Below are 21,719 nucleotides of genomic sequence, written 5' to 3'. Positions count from 1 at the left end.
AGTAGATATAAAAATTAATTAAAAATACAGGCAATAATATGTTAAATGTTATCTTGCTATATAATATAAATTGTAATTAGTTGCATATCCCATCTGCAAATAACAACTGCTTTAAAGTTAGTACACATTGCTCAAGATTAATACGGTAGAGTATTTAGAAGCACAAAATACAGCATTTAAAAAATCACAAATAGAAAAAAATTAACAGATTAAAAAAACACTACAAAGCAGAAAAAGAATTTAATGTATTGAACTGTAAAAACAAGTGATTAAATTACTATTACGTATATTGTTACGCAATAATCAAATAAATATATATTTTTATTTCTCGATTTCTGTTGTTAGATATTCCTCGACGCAGAAAAGAAACATTTTGACATTATTTAAAAATATTATAAAATAAATAATATGATGTAATAATACTCACGAAGATTGGAATGTCTGTGTCAATTCATGCTTCAATTCTCCTCGGTAATTTATGGTAAAGATCCGCATTATAGGAATGCCTACTGCTCGATACGCCCAAACGTCCTGCACATATAAAATATATTCTACATGTTACATTTGCTCTAATATAATTTTTACAAAAAGTTTATCATTCATCTCAAATTAATTTATAATCGATAAATAGAATTTATCGTTCGTACATTTATGCGATTTCCATATCCGGCGTAAAATGGCGAAGATCCTTCAGGGAATAGCGCTTGAATATCTTTCAGACAGGATATCTTAAATTCTTCCGGCTTCTTCTCTATCACCTCGCGATGAAATGCCAAGATCAAGCTTGTAGGATTCAAAAGTAACGGGCCTTCTGGCAGCGACAGATCCCCTTGTCTCAAGTTTCTCAGATATTCCCGAGTTCCCCCAGCTTGACCAATTGCTCTCGCCGAGAGGTACAATAGTTTGTAGCCGTTGTTCTTTATCTTCGTAAACAGTTGAGCAACCCCGGATTGAGCCCAGTCCTTGCCCACTATCGGTAGAATGTGACCCAGGACATCAGATTTCGTAATGGTGCCGTCAATATCAGAGATGACAATCTTGTCATCCCACTTCCACTTGTAGATATGGCATTTGCAGCGTTTCGTACCCTGGTAAGCAGTGGTTACGCTAAAGACTACTTCGTTGGCGCCGTCCTTCAGTTCGAGACTCGCCTATAAAGAAATCGAAACTCAATCACTTCTTTTTTGTTCATACTTTACGCAACTGTGGAAACTACACAAAAATACTTACTATCTGTTCAGACGACAGTCGCAAAGTTTTACGATACTTTTCCGTGGACTCGTAGTACGGTCTTCTTTCCACAGGAATCTTAATACCCGCTGGTTCGTTGTGGTTACTGTCGGAATCCTCACCGCCGCTGTATCCTTCGCCCTCTCCTTCACGTGTTTTCTCAGTCTTTGTAAGCGCAGCTTCGTTCGACGTACTTGTCAATCTTGTACAAGTTTCCATTATTTCGGTTGAGCTTGACGAATCTGTGTTTTGCTCAGTCTTTACTTCCCTGTAAAGATATAATTAGAACACAGAATTAAAGAATGTAAAAAAATCGGATAGAAAAAAGCTATCGAGAGACTTACCTGTTAGCAGAGGGTAATTCATCGTTTGTTACAGTCTTAGCACCCAAAGACTGTTCAGATGACTGCGCAATAATTTCGTCGTCTGTAATAAAAATAGAAAAATTATATTTTTAATATAATTTAATTTCAAAATAAATATAACTATTTGTAAAATAGAAAGTTTGTTAGGTGAAATTGAAAGTTTGAAAAATCTTACTTTGACTAGCGTCCTCCGGTTTTTTAGGAGGTTGCGTGGAACGTCTCCAAGAAAACCATGAACTATATGTACTACGACTTTCGGGCTTGCCGCTGCTCTGTCGCTTCTTATCCTCGTGTACCGGCAACGACATGTACAAATTTTCGATTGCGCTTTGCGGTAAATGTCTTTGAAAAACGACGTAGGTCAATACTATCGGACATGCTGTAGCCCAATTGTAGAATTTCCCGTTAATTTTTACGACTAGATTTGGATTCTCGTACAATTTTGGATCGGCACAGATGTCCTCGAAGTGCAATAAATTTTCGTTGAAAGCTTCCTTGGATGGTCCATTTTCGCTGTCCAAACCACCGCACAGAGACATACTTATTTCTATGCTATTATCGAAAATAGGATGCTTTGGTTCCTCGAAATCGCTATCCAGAAACTTTGGTCCACCGATAGCTCCCTCAACACTGTTGGGGCTCTGAGGTAGGCTCGGCCCGTTACCCGACTCTGTATCTTCTTCATCCACCGTTTTTTCATCTGTAATAAAATACACGTTATGTACTTTTACACAAAATATGAAAAACAATATCACAGAATAACACCACAACAAATTTAGTTAATTAAAACAACAAAAACCAAACTTTATTTACAAATACACCTTTGTTAGTCATTTATATTTACTTATTACTACCATAAAGTTAAAAGTAAACCCTTATTCCCCTAGAAAGCAAACCGAATAGCATCAAGAGACACGGTAGTGTCTCGCGCCAAGTACATAAAATATTCTTATTTCATTTTTGGAAACAAAAACAGAAAAAATGCAAAACCACTTTGCTTTTAATTCAATACTTATAATACAACTGTTAGTTTCGATGCACTTTACATGCACTTTTAACATGCAGAAGCAAAAGCCAGTTTACCATATACCTTTAACCATCGTCGGGCCTCGATGTGAGGAGGGAAAGTACAAAGCCGCAACTTCGGGGTCCAGTTCGTCGGCATTAAGATCGCTAAGATAAATTCCTTCTGATTCCGGATTGTGTCTTACGCGAGAAGTCTTCTTCATAAAGGAGAACATGCCACTGAGCATAGATCGTTGTGCATCTTCTGCCATTAAAAAAGCGGTTAGCGAACGGTTAGTTAGTGATCAAGCGTTTTGAGTTAGCTTTTAATGAAAAAAAAAAGATTAAGAATTTTACGATATCGAATTGTTAAATTTTGTTATAATTTTGTGTATCAGAATCAGGCGTATTAGTTTTTCGAAACATGAATGATCGATAACAGCATTTTCAATTAGAACCGTACAATGTGATGTTAATTATGAACGGTGTACACAGTTTGATATTTGTAAACTAAGGTAATGAAATCGTATACTAACTATTCGGCTGATTAGTTGTCGTCAGAGAACTCAATGAATTCCTATGCGACATATGCGCCGGCTCTGGAGGTGGACTGGGCAGTTCGCCCCATCTCCAACTCTGCTGATGAGCCTTATCGTCCTCCCTCTCGCTGACGTCTTGCGTAATTTTACGCACTTCAAATTCCGTGTCTGATTGAACAGGTGAAGATGGTCTGGAGTCCTTATTTCTTTTGAACACATCACAACAAGTCGATAAGTATATCTGTATATGTATAGTAATAATGTAAACGAAAAGTATAAATTACATACTTGGTAACTTCTGAGTCACTAAAGAAGTGAAAATCGGTTTCGGGTCGTATCTCAACTGCATCCTGGGCGGATGTTGATTCCGCAGCAGCATTCTTCTTTTCATCCTCTGCCATTGGAGTGGGGCCCTTAAATATTTTCAATAAGTAAGTATGTCGGCATATAACAGAAGTATAATCTCATTGAAATACTTACCGCCTCACTAATTGATTCCTCGGTAAATACTGCATCAGTCTCGCTCAATTCTGTCTGGCTGCTACTGCCATTGCTGGTTTTCCTCTGTGAGCCTTTCTTCCTCATGATACTTTTCCTCTTGCGTTTTCTCTTAGTCGAACTGTTACTCTTGCTCTCATCAACAATTTCTTCCTTCAAATTCTTCTTGCCCAAAGACAAATTCGACTCGTCGCTAGACTTTTCCTTACTACTACTTTGGGGGTCATCCGTAATTGGTCTAAAATCATTCTTCACCACGCTGATCTTTCGAATTCTCTCAGTCGAAGTGACAGCTACGAAAGATTTTGGGCAAATTGTAGATTTCGGCTGCTCGTCACTAATAACGTCCATATCAAATATCTCCTCGTCCTCGTTCTCGTCGTGTTTCTCATCCCATTTCTCTTCCTTCTTCTTCCAGTCACTCAATAAAGCTCTCTCGAAGTTTTGCCTCTGCTCGATCGAAAGCTCTGGAAAATTTTCCTTGAACAATCTCTCCTTGTCCTCCATCTTCAAAGCGGAATACTGTTCCCTGATCATCTGCTGTTTCTGCTCCGGAGATATGGTGCCGAAGCTTTCCTTAAACATCTCGTCCCGTTCCTCCACAGTCAACGAGGCGATCTGAAGCCATTTCTCGCGATGTTCCGCGGGAAGATCTGAGAACTGTTCAATCAGAAACTTCTCCCGCTGATCGGGCGGCAAGGCGGACATCTGCTCCCATTTCTCTCGCTCTATGGACAAAACCGAGTCCACAAGGATCTTCTCTCTCTGTTCCTGAGGCAGATCCGACAATAGATTGAATTTTGCCGGTGGGAAGCAATTGTCGGGTATGGGAGAGCAGGCCAGATGCGGCGGAATTTCAGTATCCGTCGGAGATCCACTTGAGCTGACTTCTTCTACGAAAAACGCCTCGCCGGAATCTCCAAGTTTCATGTGAATTTCCCTAGGTTCTCCATTTATCTCAATGTCCACCTATGAAAATATTTCTCATATATGTATCTAAAGCTTTATATATATAAAAAATATAACTTTCTTGTACAATATTCATTTTTTATCTCAATATAATAAAAATATAAATGTACAAGACAAGAATGGCGTGTAGAAGAGATCTTAAAAAAGACAACGTCAAATAATGATAAATAATTTATTTTAATATGCAACGGCATTACTTTAATAACAGAATTATTAAATGTTCAATTATAATAAATAAGTAAGCACTACAATGTTATAAGTATCATAATCAAATATTTTAATAACAACTCGAAAATAATGCTGATTGATACAAAGCCGAGGAAAATAACTGTTTTTAAAACAGATCTCTAATCTCACTGCACTTATGCGATAAACCGCCGATAATAAGTGTAAGTGCTCGAGGGGACTTTACCACTTTCGCTCGGGAACGTAGCACGCCGAGCTTGCCGAAGCGGACGTGAAAGGGCGAGCACGTGAAGGAGCCGTCCGGTTGTTCGACAACGATGACGTCGATCGCGCCGGTGAGAGTCGCGGCGTTGATCTCGTTGTAGAAGAGACGGAAGTTGCTGATGATCTTGGCGATATAGTTCATGCTGTACATGTCCTAAAGCCCGCGCACCGCAGGCCGCGGATAGCAAAGGGTGGGAGTCGCGTTCGAAATTCGCGGCGCGGCGAAAGGAAAAAAAACGTATATTCGCGGCTGTCTTCAGTCCTAAAAGGTCTCCCGCGTGCGAGAGAGACCGAGAGCCAGAGAAAGACAGAGACGGAGACGCGAAGAACCGCGAAGAGGATCGAGATTACTCCGCTCCGGCGGATTTGTACGGAGTCGCGACTCGTCGACGGCTCCCCGTCCGATCTCCCCTCGAGCCACCGATGACACCGTCGTTGCGACGAAACTCAGCCGCGATCCGCGCCGCCGACGACGCCGTCACGGCGACGGCGAGCTGTCAAAAGCGCCTCTGGGTCTCACGGGACGCGCTGCTCCAGCACCGTGACGTTGTGCGCGAATTCCCGTCGACTGCGTCGTCGAGGATCGAGACACGCGACACGCAGAACGACGAACGGAGACGATCTGAACGCGAGACGCCGACGAAAGAGCGCAGCGCGAAGAAGGTCGTCTCTCCGCGGCCGTCCTTTGTTCCCCCGTCGAACGTACGTTGACAAGTGTAGGCCTGTAGGCCCGACACAAGTGTATAGGCCAGCAGACGGCGGTCCGAACTGACGTTTAGAGCGGTCACGTGTCCCCCGGCCGGGCCAATCGGCGCGGCGGCCGCACCGGTGGTCGATACGGCGACGCGTACCACGTGGTCAGCCGGCGGACGTTGGCGCGCGTTTCGAATACGTTGGATCGCCTGGAACAAAGAAACGTGACATTATGCCCACCCGTGCGCTCGCATGCCCGTGTGCTACCGTGTACCCACGGCATCGATCAGCCTCGCTTCCGAGCGCGATGAGCGAGCGATATATCCGACGCACTCGGCAATATATGTCGGCCCGTGTTTTTCTCCGTCTGCCGACGGAAAAAAAAACGCGATCGGTCTCGATTCCCCACGGGACGACCCAGACAGCGCAATGTCCAAAATCGGGACATATAAGGACGTCTTAATGACATCTTTAAGACGTCTTATATGTCCCGATTCCGTAACGAGATTTCGCGCGCGGACTTGGATTTTAATCTCGTAAAGCGATTACTAGAAATTCGACGTAACGTTATTTTAACGACAGCGTCGTTAAAATTCATTTATACGGAAAAATGATTAAGCCTTTACGCGCGTCTGTAAAAATTATATTTTGCCCCAGTGTTATTTACTACCTAAAATTGAATCAAATGAGAGTCAAAGTTCTAGTGGCATATCATTGTTAATATGAAATTTTATTAAAGGTGTTATTCGATAAATTATTTGTGTTTCTGATTCATCTATACACATTGGTTGATTTACTTTCCAAACTTGAATGAAAATTACACCCTGTTAATTTCCTATATAGGTCACCACTGCTCCTACTCAATATGTCGTTAATTTAACTAAATCCAATAAAGTTAAAATAATAAATCTCGACATGGTAGTTAAAAGTTAAAAATAACAAAATATTATTTAACTCAAGATATTGTTTTAAACATCCTTCAATATTTAACAGTGCATGGCGCAGCGCAGCGGGATAGAAATTCGGCGCCGCGGTGCGAACTGTGAAGTTGCCGCGCGGCGGCTCAAAGCGTTAACTTCGGTCGCATGAGAAATCTGCGAACTTCACGCTCAATTAAACCGCGGCTTCCGCGCCTGTATTGTGCCGTTCGTTTCGTCGGGACGATCCAGATCGAACGTCCGTCGCGGCCGCGTAAATCTCCGTCGATCGCTGGTCCCACCGCGTGAGATATCCGACGGAACGACGGAGGCCGACGACGTGACGCGTCATTCAGCGTCATCGGCATTCAGCGAAGCCCGGCAAGCAACGGCGCGGGCGGGCCGAAGTTCACGGGAACCTAACGCTCGAGAACCGGGCGGGCTCGCGCCATTAATGGCCATTAGGTAAGATCACGGGTTATTTCGGTCGTGCCCGACGGGGCAATCCCGTCGGACAGAAGTCGAGAAATAATCAAGCCGGAAGCGACGACGATCGATATGATCGCGAGATATTTTAAGTCGTGCCTAATAACGAGTCGCTCTCGTTCGAACGAAGACGCGCAAAAGCCCAACCGAATGTTACGATCGAACGTCACGCTGGGCACGATCAATTATTTTGTTCGATTTATTCGTTTGGAAAAGTAGAACAATTGCGTGAGAGAGATTCATCCAAAAAAATAATTTTTTATATTAATCGTTGGATCATAATTTTAATAGTCGTTACGTTAAATAAGAGGGAGGCAGAATTGGCTAATCGCCAGTTCGGAGAAATCGTCCTGGCAAACATGCGGCAGCGAAGCTTGATCTGATCGTCTCTCGAGCCCCGATTAATCGGAGAACGAAGGCAGCACGGACGTCGTTAGTGAGTGGGGAAAGAGCAAGGGGGACGCGGCCTCACCATATATAATAATATCGAGTAAATTAAAAAAAAATTTTTACATGTGTAATTTTCAAAAACCTTAATAAGTTAAACTCTCGGTTAAACTTTAAACTGTACTCTTCCTATTTTTTATTTATGTTTCTTTTTTTAGTTTTCAAAATCGGCTCTAAAAATTTTTAACTAACGGCGTCAGTGAGGGCAGCCGTATTGCGGCAATTAGTGGCATTGATATAAAAACGAGATTTTTCCGCGACGCGTTGTCTGTCACGAACCTCCAGCTTGTCGAGGACTAACAATAAGTAAATAGCGTGGTAGTTTTATCGGCCTTAGATCGTGAAATGCTGGATCGTTGGGTTTCAATCCCGAAGTCACGTAAGCCGAGTTATATTTAGAATATGCATAAGAAGCGGTAAATGAATATCGCGTGATTTCCTTCCGTGATAGTTTCTTTCGGTCGCTATATATGGATGCCACGTTTTCTTTTCACGTAGAATGCCCGATATGAATGACACAGCAGACTGCACGGCGGCCTACTTGAAGGAAGCACAAAGCAAACGCGTTGCGGTAGTCATATCATCTCCGTTCCGCGTCTGCCTCGATGTAATTCCGTTAAAAATAGCGCAAATCTTTATTATAGAACATCAACGATATAGAAACAAACGCTTATATATAATAACATATGCTCTCGCTTACAATTAGATCATTTTTTGAGCGAAGTATTAACGTTCTCATTTCTCACGTTCTACATTTCTAAATTCTATTCCCAGTCTCTTCACAGAAAAAATATTGAAAGATGAATAATTAGCGTCCTAAGCTAATTTTTGAATAAGTATTTGAATTATGAACATACTGAAGATATTATTTCCTTTCTCGTTATAGAAAAGATATTAAAAGATGAATAATATCGATATATTATTATATATTATTAATGTCTTGTTAATTTTAACAAGTATTCACAGATTAATTGAAGAACTTTAATTTTTTATACAAACCCATTTTAATATTATTTGTTGTTTATCTATCATTTACTTAAGACCTCGATCTGAAAGATTACACGGAAAAAAATGAGTTTGCATTAGTAGCTAAATTCCAGTAGCTGAATCAAGCTTAGCTGTAAGAGCTAACACCTTAGTATTGTAGCTAAACTTTGACTATTATAGGAAAAAGTAATTAGCTGCCACGTAAAAATTTATTAGCTGAATAGAAAGCGTAATTTAGCACAAGCGGCTAAAAAGGTTGCAGCCGTACCTAAGTACTTTATCACGTACAGACATTATAAAATTTGCTATACAAGCTACAACACTTAGCACGCATAGCTAAGTTTATAGCTACGCGCGTGAAAGTTCGATTCGCAGTTGTTTGTGCGACACTATCAGTTCGGCGCTTAGCCGCGGGCGACGACAGCACAGCGTCTCCTCACGGTCGACAGTCACGTCTCACGTGCCATCTATCATAGTTGGTTGCATTGCCATTGTTCGCATTTCGTTTCGCGCGTGAGTTGTGGAAGGCCCCCCTGCCGCAAGGGGAAGGGGGAAGTGATCGGCGCAGTTCCTGGTGGCTCTCCGACGGCTTCGACGACCGTTCCGCGCGTCGTGAGTATAGACCCCCTTTCCGTGTGATCCGCGGCGTGATCCGCGGCGTGATCCGCGGCGCCGTTCCATGGCAGACCGCTTCCGCGCGCGCGAGGATACGTAGCCGAGCCGAGCGGACTCGCGGCGGCAGCGCGGGTTCACGCCGAAAGCGCCGAGTCACAGCGCGCGCACGCTTCGTCCTTGCAGGGTCACCGGCGATCTCGCGCGCGATCGTCGTGACGACCGGGCGACGTGGGTGTGCCGCGCGTCGGAACGTGCACGCGGATCACGCCGGATCCGGCGTAAATAATCTACTATTTTGTGAAACAAAATAATTCCGTCTCTCGGCAGTCTCGGCGGCGAAGAAAGCACGACGGGGGTCCGTTTCCGCGACCCGGCACACGTCGCTCGAGCGAGGGAAAGGCAGTTTTCCGTTCCGCGAGAAGAACGCGCGTACCGCAGGGCAAAAATTGTTGGCTAAGCATTGTCCAGATTTGTTGGTGGATGATGGCAAAGGAATTAATATTTGCTGCGATACAACTCAGCTTGCTACGTTAGACTCAAATATCAACCTTGCGTCAAATTTTCTAAAAAGATGCCCTAGTTGCTTAGATAATTTAGTGAAACATTTTTACGATTTTACATGTGCTGTTAACCAAAGCAAATTTATCAACATTACGGAGAAAGGCGAAGCAAATGGTAATTATATTTTATCATTTAATATGTTTAAGATTTAATATTTTATGTTTATAACATTTTGATACGCATTTTACTATTTTGAATCTCTTTCCAGGTGTAAAATATATTAACAGGATAGGTGTATATATAACAAATAAATATATTGACGGCACGTTTAACTCGTGCAATAAGGTTTCAGTGCCGAGTACAGGGCAGTTAGCATTGGATTTAAGGTTTTGTGAATTAATCAGAAATATATATTTGCGTATCAAAAGATGGAAGAAGTTCACGCATTATTAAAGCGTTGGGGTTTATCCCAACCCGTTATTGATAGATTCAGAGGTAAGTTTACTTCTATTGTAAAAACTGCATGACTGTGATTTTCTGTGCTTATATACTTCTCTCACTTATATATGTATGCAAAATTACCGTTCGGCATCATTCCACGATCTCACAATCATGACGTATATATTCTTTTATCTTCTAATTTGATAGGTAAAAGAATATTCGCTATGACTGTGATCACACGGAATGATGCCGAACGGTAATTTTGCATACATATAAGGGTTAGAAGTAAGCATCCTGAACGATAATTTTGCATTGTGCATACGTGCGTGTGCGTGTGTGTGTGTGTGTGTGTGTGTGTGTGTGTGTGCGTGCGTGTGTGTGTGTGTGTGTGTGTGTGTGTGTGTGTGTGTGCGTGCGTGCGCGCACACACATACATAAAAACATACATTCATATATATGTATATACTAGCTGATTACCCGGGCTTCGCCCGGAAATCGTTTTTCTTAAAACGTGCAATCTATACAATATATAAATTGTATCCATGCGCACAAGTCAATATTTTAAAAAATTTGATTTACACTATTATGGCTTTTACCCTTCCATATATATATATATTCACAATTTGCCTCTTAATTTAAAAAATTAAATGTATTAAATTTTATTATTTTTAGAAAATCAAATACGATTCAAACATCTCACTAAATTGACAGAATATACAATAGAAAAATTAATACCTAATGCTGGTGAACGCATTGAATTCATGGATCATTTGCAGCAATATAAAGATAAACATCAGGATGTAAATATTATAATAGAATACTTATATATATATATATATATATATATATTTATTTATTTATTTATTTATTTATATTTATGAGAATGTATTAAATAAACTTAAATTTGTAATGATTTTTTTTAGGTTTCTATTGATCAATTCACATCAGTTGATATATCTTGCATTACAGACAAAGATAAAGGTATTTATGCATAAACTATTTTGAGCGTATTATACAGCATTTTTTATTTATGAATTTGTGTTTCTGCATACTTATTGAAAAAATATTTTTTTTTTGCAATTACTTAAAGTATCTTTATGATTTTTTCCAGAGTGTGAAAAAAGCGACTACACTTCCTCAACATCATGTGTTGCAAGTGTTGCGAGTAACAATGTGGTACATTCGCAAGCTTGTCTGCCTACACAGGCAGACAAGTTTATTCCTTCTACTTCACGACAGACGTCGGAAAAAGATTTTTCTGATCCTCCCGCAAAGCGACTACGTGTCGAAAATAATGAATACGTAAGTAAATTGTAAAGCAACAAAAAAAAAAGAATTTATTAAAAATTGTAATTTTACTTGCAGGATTTATTGACGTTACTGCAATCGTCAACTTATGGAAAAATGATATTGGGACATTTCCATATAAATGAATGTCTTAACAATGATATGCGCAAAATGCTTGCAGACGAAATTATTAATAAAGAATTAAGTATCGATATTAATGCTCGGTAAGTTTAGATATTTATGCTCGGTTTGTATTTGAAAGCTTTGTAAATAGATATTTCTGTTAATTATAATTGTTTTGGTAATTAATAGTTTATTTTGTTGTATTTCAACAGTATTTCAACTGAACGGGTGGAATTTCTCACCAAGGAAGTTATTAAACTTTTCCCATCTGAGATAGAGGTTAGTAATTGTCAATTATGTGTAGCATTATCCTTTATAATTACAACTTAAATCAGTATAGGAAAAATTTGTTTTATTTTAGGCTTTATGGAAGGGAGCATATGGACAAGGTAAAAATCGTCGAGAAACTTCTGCCGGAAGAGGCATGTTGGTACAAAGATACTACAACATACGTAGAAAACTACGAAAATGTGGCATTTTGTCAAAAGAATCATCACAACGTGCCCATGTAGAAGAACTTGTTACTTCAGGTAATATAAATATTGATTTAAAAAATAATATTTCTTTTATATATCTATCTATTTATTTCTTTTCCAGTATAGTTTCACTGTTCTTTTTCTTTTTTTTAAGTATCATTTTTATATTAGGTTCTTGTACAGTGTAGTAAATTTTTGTTTTAACATTCTTTTTGCAGATGAAGAATTTGACGACAATGTTGACGATGACGTACAATGGTTGAAGAATAACAGTAAACCGTGGGCCAAAGTTTTGGAATTGTGGGACAAAACCAGTAAAAATAGACTAGAGTCACTTAAAAAAAAAGGAACCGCTGTACATGTTTATATGGATTTATTTCCTGCTTTAAAAACTCCAAACGGTTATTTACTGGTATGTTCATTTAACAAAATATGTGAAATGTTTTTTAAGAATTGAATTATAACATATAAGATCTTGACTTCCGGTTGGGTAAGGAAGGAAGACGGGTGCTCCGTAAAGGAAAGAAGGAATAAGGGAAAGGACGGGCGGAGTAGGAGTCAAGGAACGAAGAGAGAATAAAGGGAACCCCGAAGGAAGGAAAGAGGAAGGCGTACAACTGAAGAAAGGCCGGAGGGCAAGGAAAATCGGAAGTAAATCAAGAAAATACGGCGAGGAAGAAAGAGGTTAGGACGGAGCAAGACAAGGGAAGGAGAGAAGAAGAGAGAAGAGGGAGGAACACAATTGAGGTAGGCGACCGGAGAAGGGAAGAGAAGCGGGGAGCACGGGCATGCGCGAGCCACAGAAGCGGAGACACGTGCGTGGAACAGAGGCTGTTCGGTGCTGAGGCGGCGCGGGGTGCCGGCCCCTCCAAAAGAGTGGGTTGGCACTACTGCGGATCGCCGAGGCGGCGCGGAGTGTCGGCCCCTCCTAAAAGAGCGGGTTGGCAACTACTGCGGGGCGACAAGGCGTGACAGGAAAGCAAGTGACATCGGCACGAGAGTGAGCGAAGTGGCGCAGTCGCTGCGGTGGAAACGCGGTGAGTGAGAGGGCCGATCGAGATAGGGTGGCACGACTGAAAGTCGACAGAGCGGCGGTGCATGCCTGGCAAGAGAAAGAATACGAGAAAGTGGACTGTAAGCACAACGCAGAGCAGGTGAAGAGCATATCGCGGAAAGAATAAGAGAGTAGGTTCGAAATGCGAAGGAGAAAGGAATCGAATAGAATGGAGGAAAATCGTAAGTAAGAAAAAATAGAAGAAGCGGGGGAGAGGGGGTAAGAATAGAGTAAGAAGAGATGAATCATGGGGCAAGAAGGCGGATAGGTTAGGGCTTACAAAGAGAGGAAAGAAGGAGGACAGCGCAATAAGTAACATAATTCATTATGCACACAGTGGCAGACAAAGAAGAGGTACAGACAACGGCGCGAAAGAGGGAAGAGACAGGATGGATCAAGGAAATTACGAGGGAGCTAAGGGAAATCGGGCATGAAATTAAAGAGGAAATAATACGAACGGGAATGGAAGTCAAGAGGAACTGAGGAAGCTAAAAACCCAACTGGAAGTGGAGGAGAAGAGGATGGTGGAGGAAAAGGAAGAACGAGGGGAAGAAGGGTGGAGCGAGGAGTGGGGAAGGGATTGGAGCGAGGGTTCGACAGACTCAGGGGGAAGGATCACGGAAGGGACGGATAATGGTCGTGAAGGCAAGAAGAATCGGGAAGCTAAACAAGATAGCCAAGGAAGGAAGAGGGCGACAGAGAAAAAAGGAGACGGAGGAAGAGAGAAGAGCGAGAAGGAATGGAGAAGACCGCCGGAAAGCGACAGAAGGAAGGAACAGGAAGAGGAGAGGAACAGGACGAGGCGAATGATAGAGGAGAGAGAAGAGGAGATAAGAAGAAGAAGAGAGAAAAGAGAGAGGGAGGAGGAAGGAAAAAAAGAGAGAGAGAGAAAAGAAAAAATTGAGAAGAGGAAAAAGAATCTGATCTGGAGGAGAGTGGCAGGAGAAGGACCAAAAGAAAGAAGGGAGATGCTGGAAGCGATAATGGAAAAGGTAACAGGAAGAGAGATACCGATAAGAAAAGCATGGGAGGTGACTGGTGTGGATGGTAAGATTGTAATTTTCACGGAACTAGAAGAAGAAGAGGACAAGGAAGAGGTGATAGAAAGATGTGATGAGATATGGAGAAGGTGGGAGATTGGCGTCGACGAGGAACTAACACTTGAAGAGAGAGCATATAGACATAAGATGGTGGAGAGAGCAAGAGAGGAAAGAACGAGGGGCAACGCAGTGGTTGTTAACAAATAGAAGAATGTGGATAAACGGAAGGGAGGTGAAGTGGGAGGAGGAAAGAGGCGGTTGGAGGAGAATATGACCGGACAATATTCACGACAAAGACAATTAGGGTTTGGGACGGTGGATTAGTTTTCTGATGCAAAAGATTTAAAAGGTTGATTGATTGAAAATTATGATTTTGAGTTTGATTTTGATTTGATTTTGATTTTGATTTTGGTTTTTTGATTTTGGTTTGTATGGCATTGTATTGTATAGAATCAGAGGAGGATGGTAGAGTTTGTACAGGGTTGGGTACGTCCCTTTAAAAACGCCGGATGTAATGGTTTGGGAACGTTCCACAAAACGCCCTTTAAGGCCCCTTTGGGGCAAATAAAGTATCCTTAACTAACTAACTAACTAACTAACATATAAGATCTTTTCTTTTGTTTTACAGTTGGAACTTGATTTTAACAAAATGTATCCTACATCTGGAATGAAGTTATATACTGAGTTATCAAACCTTACGGCTTTTATTAAAAAAAAAATTACAATTGAGAAAGAAAAATCAAGCATTGACGATTGTTCTACCCCAGGTAAAGAAATGTCATTTTTCCTGTTTATTTTCCTGTTTATTATGTTTTCAAAAATAGATGTTTATTAATGATATACATATGTACGCACGTGTGTGTGTGTGTGTGTGTGTGCGTGTGTGTGTGTGTGTGTGTGCGTGCGTGCGTGCGTGCGTGCGTACGTGCGTGCGCGCGCGCGCGCGCGCGCGCGTGTGTGTGTGTGTGTGTGTGTGTGTGTGTGTGTGTGTGTGTGTGTGTGTGTGTGTGTGTGTGTGTGTGTGTAACTCCCAATATAAATTTAATAAAAGGCTTATCTTATATTAGATATCTTATAAAGTTAGAAATATTTATTGTTGGCCGCTTAATAATAAACAAACTCTTAAACTCTCTATCGTTTGAAATCTCTGAATACTCTTCTCGCCATGAGCGCCCTCAGTCGACTACTCTGTTATCTATAGATAGTTGACTGAAGGCGTTCATGGCGAAAAGAGTATTCAGAGATATCAAAGTATAAAAAGTTGTTTATGTTATGTGGCAATGTTTAATAGGCATTTTCTAAGTCGTTTTTCTCTTCCTTTTTGCAAATACATATAGAAAAGAAAGAAACTGTAAAGAAAGAATGACTCAGTATGTCACACAAATGCGAATTAGATTAAAACAGTAAACTAACCTAATTATAATGTATATATTATAATTGTGACATACTGAGTCATTCTTTCTTTAGAGTTTTTTCTTTTATATATTTGGAAAAAGAAAGAGAAAAACGACTTATAGAAAATGACTACTAAACATTGTAACATAAATTTCGTAGTTTGTGTTACAAGAAGTTGCACAATAGTCTTAGAGGCTTCTATTTTTCGAGCATGACAAATAAAACTCTGTTTATACAAAAACGTTTAATTACGTGTCTGATTATTAGCCAATTTCTTCACCGTCAGATAACCCTATCCTTCGGTTAACCTCACTCTTCATCTCTTTCTAAGGGAGTTAGAAAGCAGTTAGAAAGAAATGAAAAGTGAGGTTAACCGAAGGATAAAGTTATCCGACGGTAAAGAAATTGGCCCTATGAAAATTGTTGTAATGACTTGACATCAAAACTTGACGATTTTGCTATTTTGTTAAAATTAATTTCTTTTCTAATATAAAATAAAATTTATTGCAGACGGTAAAAAAATAAAGACATTACTTGCTTTAAATTTATTATTCACTGTGGTGACTGCTTGGAAGAAAAAACAAGAACAGTGGCGACCATCACGCCAAGAATCTCGTGAAGCGTTTCTACTTTTTGTAAAGGTAAGTGTGCATACTTGTAAACTTGAAAAATTTGTAGACCTGTAACTGTTAATATACTCATTAAAGATTTTGGTTCTTAAATAAGTAGACAACTGTCAGAAACTTCACAGGTTTCAATACGTTTTTTATACTTATTTGGTTATTTTTGTTTAAAACGTTACATTTATATATTCAGTTATATAAAGCAAGTAATGGAGTTATAGAATAAGCTCGCTAAGTTCAAAAAATAAAAAATTATTTTAAGATTATTTATATACTAAAGTTAACTGGATACTAAATTTTAATATTTCTGTGCATTTTTAGACTACAAGTGATATCGAACCAACATTGAATTTAAGGAAGGAGAAATATATCAAATATGGAAAAAATTTAGGAGTGCAGGCTGTAATTATTGGTGCAGATTTAGATTGCATCAAATATTCTTATGTCATTATCAATGACATATGGTACGAGGTTGAAACTCCATTTAAAGCCATCGACATAGCATTCAAAGCGATGCAGGCATTGGATAGTACCTATCCAATAGAATGTGCAAGAGAATGGTTATTTTTACAACGAGGAGTGTATGAAATTACTACATCACACGACAAAGATATTAGTAATCCTAAGGTATTGGCTATGATTGAAGAATATTTAAAATTCAAATCATTGTTACAATCTCAGTAAAAGACAATAATACTGTACAGATAAAGTGTACAGTATTGTATTAAAAAGTTGTACAACTAGTATATAAGTACTTTTGTTTAATTCAATGACGTTGCATATCTTAGTTTAGTTTTTACTGAAATGTCCAAAGAAAAATGTGATACTTTTTTTTAAAGATATCTATATATATAATTTATATAATATATATATAACTTAATTTTCTGTTAATCTACTGAGATATATAAGATATACTTTAACTTTTATTTTACTAAGATATACTTACTTTATAAAATTAAATTTACTAAGATATGCTTGTACAATGCGTGTACAAAAATATTTTTCCTGATTCTGTACGACTGGTTTTTTTTTTTTTTCGAAAAGTAAGTTCTGTGTTTATACTTCAAATTTATAAAGTAAAGCAATTGATACTTTACTTTATAAATTTCTCGAAAGTTCAATAATTTGTACTAGAGTAAAATATTGCTAAATATATGATTAAATGGTATTGCTAATTTTTCAAAATGGTTTTAGTAAAATGTCATATATGTACTAATGAATCTTTTGCAAGTATTGATGCTATTCAGGTTCATTTCTCTATAAAGCATCCTACCTGTACCTATTTTAATTGTATTATTGAAGACTGCGGTCGTTCATTTGACTTATGGAATTCATTTCGAAAACATCTACGAAATAAGCATGCTTTACCTAATCGCTTCATAGAATGTAATGATCATCAGCTTGAACGGATAGATTATCCTGTACATCATTTTGATAATGTGACTGAAGAAGCTTCTCATGCAGATGCAGTTGACGAAACAAAATTATTTAATATTTCACTTCCTGATTTTCATGATTTATTGGAAAAACATGCTAATATTCTTGTTTGTAAAATGTATGCAAAACCGGGTCTTCCACGTAACCAGGTCCATTCAGTAATCGACGATTTTTCTTCCTTTCTCGGTGGAAATTTCCTCACAATTTTGAAGCAAAAAGTAATAAATACACTGAACAATTGTCACGCCGAAGTCGAAGTTATTAGCAGCATTAAAGAAATGTTTGAATCTTTGAGCAATCCATTTAATCATTTATCTACAGAGTACAAGCGTATGATATATTTCCAGTCTATAGGTGCGTACATCCCTCCCGAAAGTTATTGTATTGATTTTCATATGGAAAAAATAAAAACAAAAGAAGGTGTAAAACCACAAATGACTCAAGTAACTGGACAGTGCATTTCACTTCGACACGTTCTAAAGAAATTCTTTGAACTTCCAGATGCTTTTAATAATACGTTACAATACATCCAGAAAATTCAATCAGAGTCAGATACAATTTATAACTTTGTACAGTGTAAAAGATGGAGGGATGTAATCACTAAACATTTTAAGAAATCTGATATTGTGTTCCCACTTCTTGTTTATTACGACGATTGGGAACCCAATAACCCTCTCGGACCGCATTCCGAAAAGATAGGTTCGGTATATGTAACAATACCGTGTCTACCTCCAGAGTGCCAATCCAAGCTTGACAATATTTTTGTAGCTCTTTTGTTTTATGCTGATGATAGAAAACAGTATGGCAACAAGAAAACATTTGCTCCTTTAGTTACCGAACTTACATACTTAGAATCGGAGGGAATAGTTATAAATACAACGGAAGAGGAAAAAAGAGTTTATTTTGCTACTGGCCTTTTCATTGGAGACAATCTTGGTATTCATTCAATGTGCGGGTTTGTTGAAAGCTTTTCCGCGAATTTCATGTGTCGGTTTTGTAAAGCATCCAAATTTTTGACTGAAACGCAATGCGTTGAAGATCCAACTCTATTAAGAAGCTCAGAGAGCTACTACAATGACTTAGCCTTAGAAAACCCACGGTTGACCGGGATCAAAGAGGAATGTATTTTTAACGCTATACCTTCAGTGGATATTATCGAAATGCCTTTCGTTGATAGTATGCATGATTGCTTAGAAGGAGTAGGGCATTATTCAATGATTGCTATTCTCAAACATTTTTTTCGATTGGATCCTTTATTTTTAGAAATGCTTAATCACAGAATGTATATGTTTGATTATGGTTTTTATGATGGTTTAAACAAACCACCTTGCATAACTCCTGAAATGTTAGGCAAAAATAAACTCAAAATGACAGCAAGTGAGATGATGCTATTTGTGCGTTTGTTTGGAATTTTTGTGGGTGATGTAATCGAAGAAAATGATAAATTCTGGGAATTGTATCTTTTATTACATGATATTTTCAATATTGCTCAAGCAAAAAAACTTCCATCGGATATTGATAATGTTCTACAAGTTTTAGTAAAAGAGCACAATGAATTATACCTTAGAATTACTGGAGACCGATTAAAACCCAAACATCATTTTCTTTTGCATTACTCTATGATTTTCAATTATTTGGGGCCATTTGCAAATGTGTCTTGTATGCGTTTTGAATCTATGCATAAACGATTAAAAGCATATAGTACTGCATCACAGTCAAGAAAAAACCTCCTTTTGTCTCTTGCCACAAAATTTCAACTTGCTTTGTGTTACAGATTTATATTAAAATCCAGTATTTTTCCTTGTCTTATAACTGGTCCAGGGGACATTGTAGATCTTTCCGAACTTCCTCAGTATTCATTTTTTAAGTCCTCGCTTCCTGATTCTTTTAAAAGAAATTCTGAACATTTATGTTTAAAATGGATAGAATGGAAAAGTTTTCGATACAAGCTTGGATTTGCTCTTATTGTTGGGGTAGATATTTCTGGAGACTTACGTTTTGCACACATAAAAGTCATTTTGTTACATGAAAGTGAACCTTTGTTTGTATGCTCACCTATAATTAATATAGGACTCAATCTCCATGTCAGGGGGTACGAAGTAGAGACTAATGAAAAAGATAATAAGTGGTTTTGCATCAAGGCTAGTGAACTTACTGATTATCAGCCACTTCATGTGTACAAAATGGCAAATGGAGAACAATATATTGTTTTGAAGTATTATCTATGTTAGAAAAATGTTGTTTTTGGTCCCTAAGTGTAAAATAAATAGATCTAAGAAAATTGTTTGAGTTCTTAAATGACTGAAAATAATATATATATCAATTAAAAAAACAAAAATTGTGTTGAAAAGAAGAAAGTCTGCAGTTTTTAATGAATATAAATAAAACTTAACAATGTTTGTATAATAATAATTAAATAAGCTAATGCATTAGCTTATTTGATAATTAAATAAGCTAATGCATTAGCTTATTTGATTATTTGTTTATTTTTCGTTATTTCTTGTCAATAAAATAAATTGGTATTAATTGGTTTGGTATACAAATTTTGTCTAATTTTATTTACACCCATTAAAAACTGTAGACTTTCTTCTTTTCAACGTAATGTTTGTTTTTTCAATAACTGCATTCGAAAATGATATCTGATTAGTATCAACAACTTCCCTTCGGACATCCTGTAATATACAACAAAGTTCTAACTATGAGATCCTGGAGCTAGTATAGCATTGCTTTTCTAGTAAAATTAATAGTTAAGGACGTTCACCGGTTCTTATACTATAGAGAAAATCAATTTTCTATAGATTTTTTTGAAACTGTGAATATAAGTTAATTTAGGTGTGCTTTATGCGTGGCATACATTTCAGTACCTCTTTGTAGAAAAAATCAAGATACTGAGCCTCAAAGTTTCAACTTTTACTAAATTTTGGTAAAAATTGAAACTTTGGAGGCTCAGTATTTCGATTTTTATACCGCAAGAGATACTAAAATTTATACCACGCATAAAGCACATCGAAATTAACGTATATTCACAGTTTCAAGAAAATCTGTAAAATTTCGATTTTCTTTAGTATATATAAGGACCGGTGAACGTCCTTAAGACAGCAAAAATTACTTTGCATTAGCAGCTAAGATCGTATCCTTATAGCTAAAAATCTTAGGACTCATAGTGAACATTATTTAGTTCCTGCAGCAAAAAATAAATTAGCTAGGGATAAATTAGCTATCCTTATAACTAAAAATCTTAGGAGTCATAGTGAAGATTATTTAGTTCCTGCAGCAAAAAATGAATTAGCTAGGGATAAATTAGCTATCCTTATAACTAAAAATCTTAGGAGTCATAGTGAAGATTATTTAGTTCCTGCAGCAAAAAATGAATTAGTTAGGGATAAATTAGCTATCCTTATAACTAAAAATCTTAGGAGTCATAGTGAAGATTATTTAGTTCCTGCAGCAAAAAATGAATTAGCTAGGAATAAAGTAGCTAATTCAGCTAAGCGACATTTGATCTGTTGTAGCAAAAATTTGATGCTATAGTAGCTAAGTTTAAATAGCGAATAAATTTAGCTGGAACAGCAACAACATTAGCTGTCCCTAGAATAGTGACACATCTTAGCTGTCACAGCTAAGTTTTAGCTCCAGTTGCTAATCCTTTTTCAGCGTGTATAGAAAGACAGTGAGAGAGAAAGAGAGAGAGAGAGAGAGAAAGAGAGAGAGAGAGAGAGAGAGAGAGAGAGAGAGAGAGAGAGAACGAGAATTAGAATCAATAAAATTAATATCACGCGGGATTTTTAGTCGCATACGGATTTAAAAATTACCAGGTAACAATTCGCTGTTTATTAAGGTTTAAATGATTATGTCCTTAAAGAACATGAGTAAAGAAGGAAATGCAAATATTTTGTATTCAATTAGCCGCCAACTGATTGTCGAGCCACGCGTAGGCGGTTGATGTGAGCGCAATGCAAAAATCATAAACGTTGTACTTTGTTCGCCGACGCAAGTCGCATGTAGCCTAACATTGTCAAGGTTTAATGACGGCATCGTTCATCCTTTTTTGTGCAGCTTTCGCGATCGTGAATGTGCCGCGCGCTCGTGTGCGTGAACAATTGTTGGTACGAGAACTCAAAGGCCTCTCGTCGCGATGCAG

At 38.3% G+C, this 21,719-nt stretch overlaps 2 protein-coding genes and 1 long non-coding RNA gene across 5 annotated transcripts in view; 2 read left to right on the top strand and 1 right to left on the bottom strand.

Moving 5' to 3' along the window:
* Lpin (phosphatidate phosphatase LPIN) overlaps nucleotides 1–21,719 on the bottom strand; it is a 32,433-nt gene that overhangs the window by 3,781 nt on the left and 6,933 nt on the right. For 2 of the 3 annotated variants that reach the window (XR_013257788.1, XM_077411841.1), the window contains exons 2-11: nucleotides 5,019–5,958; nucleotides 3,620–4,606; nucleotides 3,428–3,552; nucleotides 3,137–3,345; nucleotides 2,686–2,865; nucleotides 1,771–2,295; nucleotides 1,575–1,656; nucleotides 1,231–1,498; nucleotides 648–1,151; nucleotides 428–531 (exon numbers count right to left, since the gene is read on the bottom strand). Coding sequence is in view for 2 of the 3 variants with exons in the window: in XM_077411841.1 (XP_077267967.1) it covers nucleotides 428–531; nucleotides 648–1,151; nucleotides 1,231–1,498; nucleotides 1,575–1,656; nucleotides 1,771–2,295; nucleotides 2,686–2,865; nucleotides 3,137–3,345; nucleotides 3,428–3,552; nucleotides 3,620–4,606; nucleotides 5,019–5,207 (3,173 nt within the window). In the remaining variant the exon portion in view is untranslated. The remainder of the gene's footprint in view (nucleotides 1–427; nucleotides 532–647; nucleotides 1,152–1,230; nucleotides 1,499–1,574; nucleotides 1,657–1,770; nucleotides 2,296–2,685; nucleotides 2,866–3,136; nucleotides 3,346–3,427; nucleotides 3,553–3,619; nucleotides 4,607–5,018; nucleotides 5,959–21,719) is intronic. The other variant, XM_077411853.1, reaches the window with a different exon arrangement.
* Nucleotides 8,683–21,320, top strand: LOC143900477 (uncharacterized). Its single transcript, XM_077411881.1, has 13 exons — nucleotides 8,683–9,198; nucleotides 9,529–9,876; nucleotides 9,971–10,197; nucleotides 10,816–10,943; nucleotides 11,067–11,124; nucleotides 11,255–11,445; nucleotides 11,509–11,654; nucleotides 11,766–11,832; nucleotides 11,915–12,083; nucleotides 12,248–12,441; nucleotides 14,752–14,890; nucleotides 16,029–16,159; nucleotides 16,463–21,320. The coding sequence occupies exons 3-13, from the start codon at nucleotides 10,131–10,133 to the stop codon at nucleotides 16,823–16,825; spliced, it is 1,653 nt and encodes a 550-aa protein (XP_077268007.1). The 5' UTR covers nucleotides 8,683–9,198; nucleotides 9,529–9,876; nucleotides 9,971–10,130; the 3' UTR covers nucleotides 16,826–21,320.
* On the top strand, nucleotides 12,508–14,168 carry LOC143900317 (uncharacterized). The gene is made up of 2 exons (XR_013257752.1): nucleotides 12,508–13,265; nucleotides 13,421–14,168. It is a non-coding gene; the product is annotated as an uncharacterized LOC143900317 (long non-coding RNA).

Source organism: Temnothorax americanus, unplaced genomic scaffold (assembly GCF_048541705.1).
Source record: "Temnothorax americanus isolate GAGA-0224 unplaced genomic scaffold, ASM4854170v1 Scaffold10, whole genome shotgun sequence".
Classification (NCBI taxonomy): Eukaryota; Metazoa; Arthropoda; class Insecta; order Hymenoptera; family Formicidae; genus Temnothorax; species Temnothorax americanus.
This window is presented reverse-complemented; position numbering and strand designations above follow the sequence as displayed.